General features: G+C 43.2%; 1 protein-coding gene across 1 annotated transcript in view; it reads right to left on the bottom strand.

The window, feature by feature from the left end:
- Positions 1–7,230: 7,230 nt before the first annotated feature.
- LOC100082988 (cytochrome b-245 heavy chain) overlaps positions 7,231–19,095 on the bottom strand; it is a 31,614-nt gene continuing 19,749 nt past the window's right edge. The window contains exons 8-13 of the mRNA XM_001514025.5: positions 17,482–17,574; positions 14,064–14,317; positions 12,329–12,491; positions 10,910–11,056; positions 9,768–9,892; positions 7,231–8,512 (exon numbers count right to left, since the gene is read on the bottom strand). Coding sequence (XP_001514075.1) covers positions 8,386–8,512; positions 9,768–9,892; positions 10,910–11,056; positions 12,329–12,491; positions 14,064–14,317; positions 17,482–17,574 — 909 coding nt within the window. The 3' untranslated portion in view covers positions 7,231–8,385. The remainder of the gene's footprint in view (positions 8,513–9,767; positions 9,893–10,909; positions 11,057–12,328; positions 12,492–14,063; positions 14,318–17,481; positions 17,575–19,095) is intronic.

Below are 19,095 nucleotides of genomic sequence, written 5' to 3' on the forward strand. Positions count from 1 at the left end.
CAGGGACTGTGTCCAACCTGATTAGCTAGGTTTTAGCCAGCGCTTAGAAGAGTGCCTGGAACAGGGTAAATGCTCAACAAATATTAAAAAATTTGGGTGTAAAGTCAGACAGGCCTTATAGACACGGGCTGCTTCAATAATTGCATCTCTAGATTTTACTTTTGGAGGCAAGAATAATTGTCATTTAATTTATGAGGCATTTGAACTAGTGAATCGTCCCCATAATCACCAACAGCATTGAATGTGCAATTTATTAGGCACTTGGTAATATATATTAGAAGTGAAATACAATACCTGGAATTGGGGCACTGATCTTGAGGAATTAATAGTCTAACAGGGGAGTCAAGCAGACACAAATTTATAAATATTCATTCAAATTCTCAATTTAATAATAATGGTTAATAATTATAGTTTTTCTCCTCGGAACTGTTCTGAACGTTGGGGTAGATACAAGGTTATCGGTTTGGACGTAGTCCCTGTCCCAGGCAGGGCTCATGGTCTTAATCCTCATTTTCCAGATGAGGTAACCGAGGCCCAGAGAAGTGAAGTGACTTACCCAAGGTCACAGCAGACAGTGGCAGAGCCTGGATTAGGACCCAGGTCCTTCTGCCTCCCAGGCCCGGGCTCTATCCACTAGGGCATGATGTTTCTCAGCATGAATTTGTGTTGACAGTGATATATCATGAATGGATTTCTACTGTAAACTTGAACTTCATATCTGCAAATACTAAATTAAGTACTGAATTCAATAATTGCTTCTCACAGATGGATTTGTACCACAGGACTGACCTGCATATGAACTTAGAGGACAGAGGATTGTCGGCCTCAAGAGAAGGAAAGCATTGGACAGAAGACCCGGAGCATAGCTTAATGGCTCTAATAGGTCTACTTCCTTGTTTCCTTGGGTGTTAACTAATTTAGTTATGAAACTGCATTGCAACAAGTTATTTGGTGTTATGCATGCAACATGTACCAGTTCCTTAGGGGATTTGCTTTTTAAAAGAAATGATTTTAAATGAATCCCTTAGATCTCCAAAATTGTATGTCCTATCAGTAGTCTCCTCCTACCTTTTCCTTGCTTTTCTTCAGAATGATCCAGAAATCTGGCTTGTTCTACCCTGAAGCTCGTTGTCTGCAGAACTTTCAAAATCGGCCGATTAAAGCATGCCACTGTAGACAGTATTCAGAGGGGCCTTTATGGTGTTCTCCTCAAGATGGTCTTTATGCTTGCCCTTCCTTTGCTCTGCCGCGAAACCTTTTCTTTTTGTTGAGTCAGTAAAAAGGGTAATGGTTTTGCAATTTTCATTTTCCTACTCTGCCCCGTTTGTTTCGCAGGTCAGTGTTGCGACCTATTTCCACCTCACTTTCCTCAGGTGGTCTGAAGCGGTTCAGGAAGGTGGGAGAAAATGACTACCGCTTCCCAAGGGATGCATCGCAAGAATGTTATTTGCAGAAGAAAAGTTTGATTGGATCACAGATTTGGGTGCTTCACATCCAGATAACCGTGATGCTTTTAGAAATAACTTGGATAACAGAACAGCTATTATTATTGTTGTGATTGTTATGAATATGCTGTTGTTTTTGCTTTAAGCAAACTTTGAATTGGTTCTGAGGACCACTTCTGATTAAATCAGTAAATAGAAATGCAGGGTGGCCTCAGGCCTACGTTCTAATCCGGCCTCTGTTATTTGCCTGCTGGGTGACCTCGGACAAGTCATTTAACTTCTCGTGCCTCAGCTTCCTCATCTGTAAAATGGGGATTCAAGGCCTATTCTCCCTCCTCCACAGAGTGGGAGCTCTAGGGGGAACAAGGACCATAAGAAGAGCCTCTCCGTTTCTCACTCACTTCGATCCTGTGACAGTGGGTGTGTTGGGACTACTTTATTATTACTTAATCGGGAAAGCGTAGCAAGACCAGAAAGGGGAAGAGACATTTAGCAATGAAGTCATCTGGCATGATAGCCAGGGAATGACAATTTCATCAGGTTAATCTTCACATACAATTTTAGGATTTAACAACAATTTTGAAGAGCTTTTCATCTCAAGCCGTAAGTGAAAACGAATCGGGTATCTTCAGCCCTGTGTCCAGAGGACAGGCAGATCACATTCAGGCCATCAACTTTAATAATAATAATAACGATAATAATAATTATGGTATTTGTTAAACCCTTAATATATGCCAGGCACTGTTCTAAGCTCTGGGGTGGAACAAGGTAATCGGGTTGGACACAGTCCCTGTCCTACATAAGGCTCACAGTCTTAATCCCCATTTTCCAGATGAGGGAAATGAAGCCCAGAGAAGTGAAGTGACTTGCCTAAGGTCACTCGGCAGACAAGTGACAGAGCCGGGATTAGAACACGGGCCCTTCTGACTCCCAGGCCCACGCTCTATCCACTAGGCCATATTGTGGGTGATGTTCTCTCCTTATTGCTGGGACATTACGGAGCAAGTGAGAGAAGTGTTTTCTGCCTATAAATAGCATACAGTCTAAGAGGAATAGACAGGACAAACTCAAATACAAAATATAATTTCCCTGCAAATGGCTGACATGCATAAGGATGAAAGGACGAACGCAGAGATGTTATTTTTCTTCTCTCTGACTCCTCTCTCGGCACCCTGCTTCTTTTCATTCCTCCTTTTCCAATTTTTTTAAACCTCTGTCCCCCAAACTACAAACCAGTCCACCACCTCTCCCCCTCACAAAGTCTCTGCAACTTCCCCACTTCCTCAACAGGTCAGTCAGACATATTTATTGAGCGCTTAGTATGGATCATTGTACTAAGCACTTGGGAGAGTAGAATACAACAACAAGCAGACACTTCTCTGCCCACAATGAGATCAGAGTCTACAGGGGGAGACAGATGTTAATGTAAATGAATAAATGACAGAAATGGACATAAGTCCTGTGGGGTGGGAGGGGGGAATGAATAAAAGGAGCAAGTCAGGGAGAAGGGAAGGAGAGAAGAGGAAAAGAGGGCTTAGTCAGGAAAGGCCCACAAGCCCTGTAGCCTGAACCTGCTCTACAGTTTGTGACCTTGTCCCTGTCCCCTTACTCAGGACCCCTAAATCCACAGGACAGAGGAGCAGGGACCGATTGGGAGGAGAAAGCCACTCCTTGGCATGGTCTAGGGAAGCAGTATGATCTAATGGAAAGAGCACTGACCTGGGAGTCAGAGGACATGGGTTCTAATCCCGGCTCTGCCACGTGTCTGCTGGGTGTCCTTGGGCAGGTCTTTTCACTTCTCTGTGCCTCAGTTACTTCATCTGTAAAATGGGGATTAAGACTGTGAGCCCCATGTGGGGCAGGGACTGTGTCCAGCCTGATTACCTTGTACCTACCTAAAGCTTAGAAAAGTGCTCTGAGTATTTGCTGTGGTCTTATCTATGTGTTTTTAGCTTAATGATATAAGAAATACTGTAACTGAAGAAAATGAAGAATAGAGGGATGCTTTTGTGAATATGGTCTGAACCAGGCTAAATTTATCTAGCTAAACATACTTTGTAGGCTCAGTGGTTGTTTTTTGGTTTTTTTTTCAAAACAATATTCCTAGGCTGATTTTCTATATTTACTATCTGGGACCTGTGAATCAATAATGGGATTTTTGTCTTTCCCAATCTTCACCACTTCCCCATCCCGCTTCCTTGTTTCTCTCTATGTTCCCATTTTCCTCCACCTCTATCCCTGCCCCTAATATTTCTGGATATTTCCTTCTTCCCCTCTTCACCCCCATCAACAGCCAAATTGCTCTTCTTCCTTCCCCCCAGTCCATCTCTCTCCCATGACGCCCCTGCTTCCTCCGCATGCCCTGCTCAAGTGACATCATCCTTTTTTCCGAGGTCACGACAAGTATTTCCAGACGAGTCACAGCACACTGTAGTACATGTATTTATTTATTAATTCACACGTGCTAAAGGTAGCCATAAAATCATTTCCAAGGAGAGGGACTGTTACATTACTCAGTGCTCCCAGCAGACTGGTTGGTCTTAATTCTGTAATTTGAAAAAACATGAAAGCGGGTTTTCTAATTTCAAACTATCGAATGGACAGTTGGTGATGGGGACTCTTTCGAAAAATTGTGATCCATAAATAAACGTAACCATCGTGATTGATTTGGACACCAGAGATTTTGGAGAGTTAAGTAGCATTACATCTAAACAACAATGAACTTGGATTCAAAACCACAATAGCAAAAGCGACCTATTGTGTGTTTGCTTGTCGTGCGTGACTCCTTCTCTCTCCCTCTTAGACTGTGATCCCTACAAGGGATAGGATCTGGGTCTGATCTGACTGTAGTTTATTTTACCCACTGTTTAGCACAGTGCTGGACACATAGTAAGCGCTTCACAAAAACCCATTTTTTTTTTTAATGTCACCATAGCCCATTTCACATTATAAGCCCCTCTAGACTGTGAACTCGCTGTGGGCAGGGAATGCGTTTATTGTTATATCGTACTCTCCCACGTGCTTAGTACAGTGCTCTGCACACAGTAAGCGCTCAATAAATATGATTGAATGAATGAATGAAGGGAGGGAAGGGTCCATTGACAGGCTTTGTCAGCTCCCTCTAGACTGTAAGCTTGTTTTGAGCAGGGAACGTGTCTGTTTATTGTTATAGTGTACTCTCCCAAACGCTTAGTACAGTGCTTTGCACACAGTAAGAGCTCAATAAATATGATCAAATGAATGAATTGAATGACAGGACTCTTGCCCTCTCTCAAGCACTTAGAACAGTGCCCAGCACACACTAAGTGCTCAATCAATTCCATTGACTGATGCATCGACTGGCCCAAGGTTATACATGTATCGGATGTTTAGAAATCCTATTTTGATCATGAATAAGAGCAAACCCAGGCACAGATGTCAGGGGGAGTTTGGATGAACGAGACCATCGGGATATTCTATCATGAATGCTTTTAAGCTCAGTCAGAGCTGATGTAGGCGGCTGCTACTGGATGCTTACATCTGTTTTTGAATGCCTTGTCTTTCATCAGAAATCCTTCCCTGAGTATCCCCTATAAAAAACAGAGACCCAAAACAAATGATTTGGTGAAATGAATGACTTGTCTAACTTATTCAAGCCAAAAGACGCATACCTGAAATAGCTGAAGGACACAAGAACGGTTCTGTGGCCTGATTATATTGATAATTGCCTCGATATTTTACTTTTTACCTAGTCTAGAGTGGGTTATGACTGCTTCCCCTCAGTCAGTAAAACTTATTTTATCAGGGCTTGGTACATCAAATACACGAAAGGAAACTCTGAGGAAAATCACATGGGCTTCAGTCCATCTGCTCTAGTTAATTTAACATTTTAAATGATTTCTGTGACCAAAAAAATTAGCCAAGTCTTTCACTTTTACAACATTATACAATGATTATGGAGAAAACAAAATTCTAACCCTTTTCTAACCCTATAAAAATTTTCAGTTCATCAAGCACATTACATTTCATAATAGGATTTCAGCATTATAAGGAATAGGAAAAATGCATGATCTTGAGAGGAGAAACAGCTTAGATGGTACTCTTTATTTGCAGAATCTGCCTCAATGGCAGGAGTTAATAACTTAAATTCATAAGCCAGAAGAAAATAGCTGATACGATGCTAAGCAAGGAATGTTACTCTCTGTACTGTGCCGGGACACTTTGCCACCGCGAAGATTTTCGTTTCAGTGACTGTCTCAGCATTAAAACAACCAAACCAAGAGTAGAATCTACTTTAGCCTCACAACCCCAGGAAGTTAGTGGAACTGCTTCAACTTATACCACCTGCATGAGAAAAACCTGAGATATTTCTTCTCAACAAGAATTAAGCATCACTGAAAACCAATCCAAACTGTACTGGGGTAGTTGAATCTGGCTTACGTTATCGGAGATCTTGGACATGGCCAACAGGGAGAGCAGATAAGGCAACATCGCATCAAGAATAGGCTTAGTTTGAACAAAACCTGATGGGAAAGTGCCAGTTGACTAATACTGACTATAGACTGGGGTTCTAAAAGAAGCTAAGGAACAACAAGAGACGATTAACCGTTTGGAACAGAGCTGCCTGACTTTTTCAGAGTTTCAGAGACATTCTATCACTTGTTTTATTTCTATAAAGCTGCTCGTTGAATTCAAGAAAACTAGCACTAATTTTGTAAGGCAAAATAATACTTGGGGTCTTCAAAAGCAAATATATACAAGTCTGGGTTTGGGAGTAAAATACATGAGAGGCTATAGAGCTATTGGCAGGGAGGGTGGACAGGGAACATATCTACCAACTCTGTTGTGTCATACTCTCCCAAACGTTTAGTACAGTGCTCCACACAGTGAGCGCTCGACAAAAACCATTTATTGATTGATTGGAGAGCAGAGAAGAGGGTAAGGAGAGAGTAGTGGTAGAAAACTGGCATGGAAACTCTTCTCTGCCCAGAGAGTAAATGCTTTAATGTCACCATGAGGGGCACCAGGGCTTTGCCCTTCCCCTTGCCCCAGTTCAGGCACAAGAAGAGCCCCATGTGGGACAGGGACTGTGTCCAACCAACTTATCTTGCATCTACCTCAGTGCTTAGAACAGTGCTTGGCTCATAGTAAGCATTTAACAAATACCACATTTATTCCCTCAAGACTGTAAGCTAATTGTGGGCAGGGAATGTGCCTATTGTTACATTGTATTCTCCCAAGCACTTACTACAGTGCTCTGCATATGGTAGGCACTCAATAAATAGGATTGAATGAATAAATGAAAGTTTCCCTAAGAGTGTTCCTTAAACTTCGGACAAGTTCGAAGTTCAAGTTGAATCGGGTCTGGAGGCAGAGGCAGTAAAGGAGGAACTGTCCTTCTTAAATCAGGGTTACCTGGTAGTATTAAAATAGAAAAAAAACCCAGTTTCTAACATTTTCAGTGCTCCATTTGGGAAATGCTGATTTCTGGGAAACACAAATTTCCCAACACTTATGATTAGTTACTACTAATCCCTCAGGACACCTGTTCATATTAAAGCAGGGACAGATTCCTCAGCTTCCAAGGAATTAGATGCATTAAATCCCAACCATGAATTGTGGTATTTGATCCTAAGCATGAATTGTGGTATTTGTTAAGCACTTAACTAGGTGCCAGGCACTGTACCAAGCGCTGGGGGTTACAGGCAAATCGGGTTGGACACAGTCCCTGTCCCACCTGGGGCTCACATTCTCAATCCCCATTTTACAGATGAGGTAACTGAGGCACAGAGGAAGTAAGGTGACTTGCTCAAGGTCTCACAGCAGACAAGTGGCAGATCAGGATTAGAACCCATGACCTTCTAACTCCCAGGCCCGAGCTCTGAGAGACCTGAGTGTCGTTGAAACAGAGAAGACCAGGTTGCTGGGATAGACACATTGATCTTGAAGAAAGCAAAAAACTCCCTTTGGAAGCGCTAGTAAAATAATGGCCGCTGACTCTGTGTCAGATGCCCCTAAAGACCTGCACGTCCTAGAAAACACACAGACATGGCTTCATCCTCTTCCACGGCACTCTGACTCTGGTGAGGGTGAAGGGGAGTCTGTATTCTATCTCCACTTGTGCATGGAGGTAAATAAGTTCTCGCGGCATCTGGGGAGTTAAACAAAGACAAGATCCATCTCATGGGAGAAGTGGGATTACTTGTCTGTGTGATAGAAAGACTGGGTTTTCTTATAGAATAATCAAAATGATTTTTCCGAGGTCTTTACCTAATGCCCTTTTCTATTCTCCCCCATCTGCTTCTCTTCCAGCCCACTTAAGCTATTTTCTGCACTCTGAGGGCTCTGCACAAAACAAGTGCTCAGTAAATACGATCGATTGATTGATCTGGCACTTCAGGGAGCAGAATTGTAACCACCGCGTGGTTGGAATGATGGAAAGGTCCAAGAGCCCAAACAGCAGTCAAAACAATAAAAAATATATAAGTGAGCAATTATCTGGTTGACCTCATCCGTATGACTCCAAATTAGGTCCGATTTTTTTTTTTTTTAACAGTTTCCCAATTGAGTTGTCACCAACAAATAACACCTGAATCAATCCTCCACCTCACATGGGCTGGGCAGAACCAGTCATTACCTAGCTTTGTACTCGCCCGAACACTGAGTACAGTGCTCGGCGCATAATAGGTGCTCAATAAATACCACGGATCACGATAAACTGGCTCGTACAGAGATCATTTTTCTGCTCATGCTGTAGGAGTCATAAAGACCAAAAAAGTACACTAATCACTTAAATGAAAAAGGAATGTTTTGTTCTCCTTTTCAGAACGTGGGATCTGATTGAGAAATCATGACTGTGTAATGCATAAAAAGGAAAAAAAAATCAATTAAGTTTTCTTGTTTACGGTGTCATGATCGACTGATCCTGACTCGCCCGGATTGCCGGGAGAGAGTGGCGACGTTAGAAGTTTTCCTTGTTGAAGATAAAATGAACTCCTCGAGGGCCGGCGTCAGAGTTGGAGATGCTTTGTTTGTTGAGGGTATCAGCCAGGGCTTCGGGTCCACAGAGGAATACGCCTACTCTGGAACTGTTCATGAAGGGGAAAAGGACATTAGGCACAACGGATCAAGCAGTCGGTTGGATTTACTGAGCGTTTACAGTATGCACAGCATTGCACAGAGGCCTGGGGTTCAGAAGGTCATGGGTTCTAATCCTGATGAGCCACTTGTCTGCTGTGTGACCTTGGGCAAGTCACTTCACTTCCTCTGTGCCTCAGTTACCTCATTGGTAAAATGGGGATTGAGAATGTGATCCCCAGGTGGGACATGGACTGTGGCCAACTTGACTTACTTTTATCCACCCCAGTGTTTAGTAGAGTGCCTGGCACATAGTAAACACTTAACAAATACCACAATTATTATTATTATTATTACTGAGTGCTTGGGAGGGTATACTATAATGGAACATAACTGGGTTGGGCAGGAGTGGATCGGGATGATTCAAATAGCAGATGATTGCCTTGTGACCATGACATTCAAACAGAACTTAAGAAATATTCTCCAAGGGAGAAATGGCCATTGCTTCACGTCCTAGCTTTACTCCAAAGCAAGATGTTCGTATATCTCCGACAGCAGGAAATCCACAGTAACACAGTTTCAAGAGCTTTTTATAGTCTGAGCCTAGGATTTTTCAAGACAAGTAGGGTAGAACAGGGCTCCCAGGTAACAGCGTTTCAAAATGGCACGTTCCAGTCAAATGTAGTCGGGAAATCTCGTAGGTAACTGAGGCATGGAGACATTAAGACGTCAGTCCGTCTCCCCCTCTAGACTGGACGTTCCTAGTGGGCAGGGTACGTGTCTTTTTATTCTTGCCTTGAACTCTCCCAAGCTCTTAGTACAGTGCACTGTAAACGCTCAATTAATAGGATTGAATAAAGTCAAGTGGCTTGCCCGCTTGCCCAGACAAGTGGCGGGACCGGAATTAGAACCCAGGCCTGCTGCTCTTTCCACCAGGCCATGCCGATTCTCAAAATCAGGCTCTCTTTACTCTTGGGGGAGGTAGTTGAAAGGAAGTCGCACTTATGCCGGTGATCTTGCCAGGGTCAAACTTTTGCTGCTCAGCTGAGCAGACAGAATACCATGATTTGGGGGTGCTGGGTGGTATTTAGAAGGAGTTGGCTTGGAAGTGAAAGGCTTTGAGGGACTGAACATGGCCACTGGACTGTTAGAAGGAGGCATGGCCCAAGAGGGCAAAAACGAAGCTACTGTTCTCCCTCACTTGGCCCTCAGAAAAGAGCCAGGTGCCCTGAGACCCCCAGAGAAAATGCCCGTTGCCTTCGTTACCTTGGATGCTGACTTGCGATGGTTTTGAACTCATTTTCCCAGTTGGGTCTCCCATACAAGGTCTTTTGCTTCAGGCCCGTGATCACATCCTTCTCTTCATCGTGGTGCACTGTGAAGTGGGTTGCCTGCAGAGGAGAGGATGAGTGAGTTATTCATTCATTCCTGCATTCAGTCATATTTATTGAGCGCTTACTGTGTGCAAAGCACTGTACTGAGTGCTTGGGAGAGGACAAACAGAACAACAGACGGACATATTCCCTGCTCACAATGAGCTCACTCTCCCATTCAATCCCTGCGTCTGCCCAGACCAAGTAAAGTGGGGATTAATCCATCCAGCAGTGGTATTTATTGAGTGCTTACTATGTGCAGAGCACTGTACTAAGTGCCTGGAAGAGTACGATATGACAGTTTATTGTTGCATTTTATTCTCCCGAAATAAATAAAAGCGCTCAATAAATACAACGGAATGAATAATAATAATGATGATGGTATTTGTTCATTCATTCATTCATTCCTTCATATTTATTGGGTGCTTACTCTGTGCAGAGCACTGTACTAAGCTCTTGGAAAATACAGTCCAGCAACTAATAGAGACAATTCCTGTCCATAACAGGCTCACAGACTAGAAGCGGGGAGAGGGAAGGAGATTTGTTAAGCGCTTACTATGTGTCAAACACTGTTCTGAGCGCTGGGGTAGCAAGGTAATGAGGTTGTCCCACGTGGGGCTCAGTCTTCATCCCCATTTTACAGATGAGGTAATGGAGGTACAGACAAGTTAAATGACTTGCTCAAAATCACACAGCTGACAAATGGCAGAGGCAGGATTAGAACCCATGACCTCTCTCTCCCAAGCTTGAGCTCAGTGAATAATAATAATAATGGTATTTGTTAAGTGCTTACTATGCGCCAGGCACTGTATTAAGCTCAAGAGAAGTGGCAGAGCCAGGATTAGAACCCAGGTCCTTCTGACTCCCAGGCCCGTGCTCTATCCACTAGACCGTGCTGCTGGAAGATATCCCGTCACCTTGCCCAATTACAGCTGTTTTAGCCTAAAATGGTGGCCATTTGCTGATCTTAAAAAACCCTCCATGAAAGCAAACAAATCTTTTTTAGAGGAGTCAATATGTTGGCCCAGTATTTACCTGAGTTTCATCCCAGCCGGTAAGATAGATGTTGTAGCTAAGAAAGTCCGCGTTGTTCCTTTCCTGCATTTGGGTCTCCAGCAACTGCAGAAGGTCTGCGAACCATTCAAAGGCGTGCGTATCTCTACACAGCCAGTAAAAGTAGATCTAAAACAGAGGCACGGTGAAATGTCGAGAGGTTTTTTTATGGTATTTGTTAAGTGCTTACTCTTTGCCAGGTACTGGATTAAATGCTGGGTTGGATACAAGCAAGACAAGTTGGATGCAGTCCATGTCCCACATGAGGCTCACAGCTTTAATCCCCCTTTTACAGATGAGGAAACTGAAGCACAGAGAAGTGAAATGACTTGCCCGAGGTCATAGGGGAGACAAGTGGCAGAGCTGGGATTAGAACCCAGGTCCTCTGATTCCCAGGCCTGGGCTCTTTCCACTTGGTCACACTGCGTTTCATTTCTGTCAGGCAGTGTTATAGGAATTTTTTCCCACTTTCTAGAATTTCTAGAATTCAGGGAAGCTCAATTTTTCACAGATTTGAAAAATTCACAACCAGATGTCAGGTGTGATAAAGGGGAGGAAAAAGTGTCTGGCTCAATCTCGCATAATAAATCAAAACATATTTGACCTCAAAAACTTCCACTTGGAATATAAAGAAGGAGCATGGCTCAGTAGATACAGCAGGGGCCGGGGAGTCAGAAGGACTTGGGAACTAATCCCAGCTCCGCCACATGTCTGCTATGTGACCTTGGACAAGTCACTTCACTTCTCTGGGCCTCAGTTACCTCATCTATAACATGGGGATTAAGAGTATGAGCCCGACGCGGGATAGAGGACCGTGTCCAAACTGATTAACTTGTATCTCTCCCGCCGCTTAGAACAGTGCTTGGCACTTAGTAACGCGCTTAACGAGTACCATAATTATTAGTATTAGTTCATGTTCCTGTTGAGTTGAGAATATAGCAGCTAAAGAGATTGTCTCTACAGAGCCACTGGGGTGGTGTTCCTCTTTCTACAAACATAAATAGGATCATTAGAATCCCTTCTACCGTAAACTGAGGTGTCCTCAATAACAACTGTGATATTTGTTAAGGGCTTGCTATGTGCCAGGCACTGTACTAAGCACTGGGGTCCATGAAAGCAAATCAGGTTGGACACAGTCCCTGTCCCGTGTGGGGCTCGCGGTCTCAATCCCCGTTTTCCAGATGAGGTAACTGAGGCCCAGAGAAATGAAGTGCCATGCCCAAGGTCACCCAGCAGACGAGTGTCGGAACCGGGATTAGAACCCATGACCTCCTAACTCTATCCACAAACCATGCTGCTTCTCGCTCAGCTGTACTGGACTTCCTCTGGAGCTGTCTTCAACTGCTGAGATATTCACAGGGGGCCATCTGAGAGGGCTCGGTCCTGGCGGAGAAACCTTACCTTTTTGAGTTTCAGGTTGATCGCATCATTACAGTACTTGTACCAAACGGATTTAAGGATGGAGGCAAAGGGCGTGACGCCGATTCCGGCTCCAACCAGCATCACGACTTCGTAACTGAACACGTCTTCGCTGGCTGTCCCGAAGGGTCCGTCCACCGCTAATCTAGACGAAGCACAGGGTTTGATCGGGGATGATCAGATGGGAAGCATTTGATGGGAAGTAGCGTGGCTCACTGGAAAGAGCTTGGGCTTTGGAGTCACAGGTCATGGGTTCGACTCCCTGCTCTGCCACTTGTCAGCTGTGTGACTGTGGGCAAGTCACTTAACTTCTCTGTGTCTTTGTTACCTCACCTGTAAAATGGGGACTAAGACTGTGAACTCTAGGTGGGACAGGGATTGGTTTCAACCTGTTTAACTTGGGTCTACCTCAGTACAATGCCCGGCACATAGGAAGCGCTTAACTGTAAAATATCATAAAAGGAAAAAAAAAAAACCCCACGGTAGCATTAAGAGTTATTTCAGTTGGTATTTATTGTAATATCTATCTCCCTTACTAGAGTGTAAGATTCTTGTGGGCTGGAATCATGGCCATTTACTCTAGAGTGGCTCTCCCAAGTGCTTAGTACAGTGCTGTGCATGCAATAAATTCTCAATAAATACCACTAACAGATTATTTATTTGTCTTAAGGCCTGTCTCCCCCTCTAGACTGTAAGCTCACTGTGGGCAGAGAATTTCTGTTTTATTGTTATATTGTACTCCTCCAAAAGCTTTGGAAAGTGCTCTGCACACAGTAAGCGCTCAAGAAATACAAATGATGGATTATTTAGAGGTAAGTGGCTGAAAAAATTTCAGCTAATTCTAAGTATTTTTTAAATGAATTTGTTAAATGCTTACTATGTGCCCAGCACTGTTTTAAACACTAGGGTAAGATACGAGGTAATCAGGATGTACACAGTCCCTGTCCCACATGGAGCACACAGTTTTAATCCCCATTTAACAGATGAGGTAATTGAGGCCCAGAGAATTGAAATGACTTGCCCAAGGTCACACAGCAGACAAATGGCAGATCTGGGATTAAAACTCAGTTCTAACTCCCAGGCCTCTGCTCTGTTCACTAGGCCACACTGCTTCTCTCATTTGCTCTCATAAATGCTAAAGGTTCAAAGGAAAGCAAAATCTTCAACCTCTTCTTCCCTTTGGGGTGATTCCTGCCACTTCAATAAAAAATCCATGTTTCTACTTCCCTACTTTCTAGTTTTATGAATCCTACTTTCTGGTTTTATGAATCCTACTCTATTACATTCATTACCACTCAGAGACAGTTGGAGCCATCATACATATGTACGTATACACATATACATCGATCAATCAGTGGTATTTGTTGAGCACTTAACTATGCGCAGAAGACTCTACTAAGCTCTTCGGAGAGTACAATAGAACTGAATTAACAGACACTGTCCATAATGAGTTTACACTTCTGCATTATTTTGTATTTTCCCCAAAGCCCTAATCAATCAATGGTATTTCATAAGCTCACTGTGGGCAGGGAATGCGTCGATTTATTGTCATATCGGAATCTCCCAAGTGCTTAGTTCAGTGCTCTGCACATAGTAAATCTTCAATAAATACGACTGAATGAATATAATGACAAGAGGTACCAGAAAGAGGAGAACCAGGCACATGCATTAAACCTTATTCAACATCCATTTCTCCCGACGCGTGCTTTGTGCTTACTTAGGCAGCTTCCAGGCATCCTGAAATTCCTTCTTGTCACAGCCACAGGCATTGGAGAGTCCCTCTGTCCAGTCTCCAACGATGCGGATGTGAATGCTGAAGAAGTCTTCTTCCGGGGCGGAGGTCAGGGTGAAAGGATGCCACTCGAGTTTGGACACTTCAGGACATTTGACAAAAATGTACTGCCCCACCTCCATCTTGAAGCCTTTCTTCTTCATCTGCAGCTCAAAGGTCTTGAAGGGATGAGTGACCACCTATGAGCGTAAGAACACGTGAATCTAGCAGAACAGTCATCTCGCACCCACCAGTGAAGCAGTGTGCCTAGTGGAAAGAGCACGGGCTGGGGATGTGGGTTCTAATCCTGACTCTGTCTCTTGACAGCTCTGTGATTTTGGGCAAGTCAATTAATCACTCAATCCATGGCATTTATTGAATGTTTACTCTATTAGCACATTGTACTAAGTGCTTGGGAAAATACACTACAGTAGAGTTGGCAGACTGGATCCCTGTTCGCAAGGAACTTAACAGACTAGAGGGACACTGTGCTTTTCCAAAAACTGGCCAGAACAACTGTCCTGATGAAGAAAAGACCCCAACTACATATAAATTTTCTGGGCATAACTATCATGAATCCATAGAGAAGCTGGAAGAGCTATGGGAAAATTGTCACGGGCGTATGTTTGGCAAATCTCTTACTCTTTCTCATTCTTTTTCTCACAAGTTCTCTTCCTATCATTCTTTTCCTCAAAAGTTCTCCCTCTTTCTCACTCTTTTTCTCACAAGGTCACTTTCTCACTCCTTTTCATTATTTTTCTTACAAATTCTTTCTCCTCTCACTCTTTTTCTCACAAGCTCTCTCTCACTCTCATTCTTTCTCACAAATTCTCTCTCTCTCGCTTTTTTCTCTCAAGTTCTCTCTCGGTCTCTCGTTCTCACTTCTGCTTTCTCTCTCTCCCTCCCTCCCTCCCCACTCTCTCTCTAATGAGGCCTGATTTCCCCCTTGGGTTGATCAGTCTAGGATATTTATATAGGTAGCACAGTGATGCTCAGGGCTTCACTTCCTTCAGAATAAGTCCTGGCCAGGCCAGCCTACATGTTCTTCTTTTCAGTCAGTCAGTCAGTTGTATTTATTGAGAGCTTACTTTGTGCAGAGCGCTCTTGGGACAATACAATATAACAATATAACAGACACATTACCTGCCCAAAAACTAGCTTACAGTCTAGAGGGCAAGACAGATATTTATATAAATCAATAAATGACAGATCCGTACATAAGTGCTGTGGGCCCGGGAGGGGGGATGAAAAAAGGGAGCGAGTCAGGGCGATGCAGAAGGGAATGGGAGAGGAGGAAAGGAGGGCTTGGTCAGAGAAGACCTCCTGGAGGAGATGAGCCTTCAAAAAGACTTTGAAGGTGGGGAGCGTAATTGTCGGTAGGATATTAAGATGGAAGGCGTTCCAGGCCAGAGGCAGGACGTGGGCAAGTGGTTGGTCGCAAGGTAGACGAGATTGAGGTACAGAGGGAAGATTAGCATTAGAGGAGCGAAGTGTGCGGGCTAGGTTGGAGTGGGAGAATAGTAAGGTGAGGTCGGAGGGGGCGGAAGTGGGGCGAAGGCAATGGTCAAGGAGAGGCAGCATGACCTGATGGAAAGAGAACAGTTCTAGTCCCAGCTCTGCCACTTGCCTGCGTGTGTACTTGAAGAAATCACTTCACTTCTCTGTGCCTTTGTTTCCTCATCTCTAGATATGGGCCTCAATCAATCAGTCCATTACTGAGTGCTTGCTATGTGCCAAGCACTGCCCTAAATGCTCGGGGGACTGCAATAAGCGCTTGGTTGAGTACAATACATCAGAGTTAGCAGATACGTTCCCTGCCACAATGAACTAACAGTCTAGAGAGGGAGATGGACAGACATATAAGTGATTTATAACATATAGTTTAAAAATATGTTCATAAGTGCTGTAGCTACGTCTCTCTCAGACTGTGAGTCCCATGTGGGAGAGGGGACTATGATCTGATTACTTGTATCTACCCCAGTGCTTGGCACACAGGAAGAGCTTAATTATTGATCATAATGCTAATCATTACAATACATAATAATAAAAACAAAAAATAATGAGGCAATTGGACTCAGTCAACCAATGATAGATGTACACGTTGGATCTTTTCAAACACGGCCCTGATACGATTAGCTCATAGTTTCACATTTACTGGCGTGAAACTACCTGATGATAATTCAGTCATATATGGTGGTAGACTCAAATGCTACAGGAAAATCAATTCTCCCCTTCAGGGCTATGAGGCGGATACCTCATGTAGGATTCCCAAGGGTGTTAGGTAGTGAAATAATCCCTACGCGTAATCAGTCAATTAATCAATGGTATTTATTGAGTGATTACAGTGGGCAGAGTTCTGTACTAAGCACTTGGGCGAATAAAATGGAGTATTTAGACACTATCCCTGCCGACAGCCTCACTTCCCCTTGTAGAGGAAGAACGGCTGATAGGGTAACTGGAGTTCAGTATAATCCTAGATGTTGTCTTTCTTTTCCTTTTAATACACCCTACCTGAAAACTAATATACTTTAAAGCCACTCCTTTCTATCTTTACTTAGACTCTGAGTTCAGTGTGCCCACCTGATTATCTTGCACCTATTCTAGCGTTTTTGTTTTTTCTCTGTGGTATTGGGTAAGCATTTACTGTGTGCCAGGCACTATACTAAGCACTGGGGTAGATACAACGTAATCGCATACCTCTGTCCCACATGGGACTCACAGTCTTAATCCCCATTTTACAGATGTAGTAACCGAAGCCCCAAGAAGTGAAATGTCTTTCACAAGGTCACACGGAAGACAAATGTTGGAGCTGGGATTAGAACTCGGGTCCTTCTGCTTCCCGGGCTTGTGCCCTAGCCACTAAACTAGTCTATCCCCTTGAAAATATGGCCTGTCTTTGGTTCGACTGTCTTCTATGCCGACAGCTGCAATTTTTCCTCATGATCCTCCCTGCTCTGGAGCTCAACTCCTCTGACTGTTTTACCTCATGATGTCTTAAGCAATCTCCTCTCACCTAACCTTTCAAGCTTTCTCAAATTCTTCTTCAGGATGCTCTTAAGCTCTAAGAAGCTTATTCTGAACTTCCAAAGATTGTCCTTCACTTACACTATAAATCAGTCTTAACGGCTATTCACCCACTTTTCTAAGGAAATAGCACAGTCTATGCCAGGCAATTTGAAAAAATCCTTTTCAAATGATTTTCTTCCGGGTATTTCATGGAAAAGCCTTTTGTGGGCAGGTCACTTTTAGTTGCTATATGAAATATGCTCGCCTCACAAAAACAAAACAAAACTGGCCCTACTGTGTTTAGATGTTGAAGCTTTTTCCCAAGACCTCAGAACTGTCAAAATGGGAACAGGAGTACCTTTGTGATGACGACTTTCTGCTGGGATCGCCAAAATCGAACCAACCTCTCACAGAAATATAGAATCATGGGACCCACAATCCATTTCCATGTCTGTTAAGAGAACAAAAACAAGTAAGTTTTGAGAATAATAGTAATAATAATAGTGATTTTTGTGAAACTCTTACTAATGTGCCAAGCACTGTACAAAGTGCTGGAGTAGATAGAGATAATCAGCTCCCACATGGGGTTCACAATCTAAGAATGAGGGAGAAGAGGGAGACTGTTAGCCCGTTGTGGGCAGGGATTGTCTTTATTGCTGAATTGTACTTTCCAAGGACTCAGTACACTGCTCTGCACATAGTAAGCGCTCAATAAATACAATTGAATGAATTCCCATTTTCTGGATGAGGGAAGTGAGGCACAGAGAGGTTAAGTGACTTGCTCAAAGTCACACAACAGTTACGTGGAGGAGCCGGGATTACAGTCCCTCTAGATTATAAATTCACTGTGGGCAGGGAATGTGTCTGTATATTATTGTATTGTACTCTTCCATGTACTTAGTATAGTGCTCTACACACAATAAGGGCTCAATAAATATAATCAAATGAATGATTGGAACTTAGGTCTTCTGAATCCAGGACCGTGGTCTTTCCACTAGGCCAAGATGTTTCCCACAGCTTTTAAAGGATAGAGCGGTAAGAAAAAAATATATTTTTCTTTGTATTTTTTATATCACATTAGAAGAGTGCCCTACTTCATAACTAATTGACAACTCATCGTGAGATAGCCGGGGCAGAGAATTGCAGTTCACATCAATAAAAATAACCATTCTTCCTGGACTACATTAGGGAACTAGAGTCACCATATGAAACTTTCCCTAACGGAGCTTGTACAAGAGTAGAATTTCCACTCCTGGTGTCGCAATTACCATTGCAAAAACTTCAGTAGGACCTTGAAAGGGACTGGAATTGCTTTATCATTCGCACGAAAACTATGGTGAAATGTTTGCAAAACCCAATACAGGCAAAGGTATACATACATATTCCTGGAAAAACATGCAGAATCGGGGACCTGAGCAACGTACTTAACAATCAATCGATTTATAGTATTTCCTCGGCACTGAATGTGTACAGAGAGCTATAACATGTATTTGGAGAGTCTATTGCTAGTAACTGTGGTATGTGTTAAGTGCTTACTATGTGCCAGGCCCTGTACTAAGCACTGGGTGGAATGAGCAAATTGGTTGGAGACAGTAGTAATAATATTTAAGTGCTTACTCTGTATAGAGCACTGCTCTAAGCACTGGGAAAGAGTACACAGGTCTCTATCTGTTGCCGAATTGTCCATTCCAAGTGCTTAGTACAGTGCTCTGCACACAGTTAGCGCTCAATAAATACTATTGAATGAATGAATTAAACATGGACCCTGTCCCTTGAGGGATTCAAAATCTTTGTATCTAGTTATATTATGTAGTAGACATGATTCCTGCTTATAATCTAGTGGGGAAAAAAGAAATTAACATATATTTCAGGGAGGGGAAAGAAATCGAGTATAAAGATATTAACATAAATGTTTCAGCAGAAGTCAAGCTGAGAAGAGTGGGCTAATGATAATAACAATAATAATGATAAT

Source organism: Ornithorhynchus anatinus, chromosome 18 (assembly GCF_004115215.2).
Source record: "Ornithorhynchus anatinus isolate Pmale09 chromosome 18, mOrnAna1.pri.v4, whole genome shotgun sequence".
NCBI classification, from domain to species: domain Eukaryota; kingdom Metazoa; phylum Chordata; class Mammalia; order Monotremata; family Ornithorhynchidae; genus Ornithorhynchus; species Ornithorhynchus anatinus.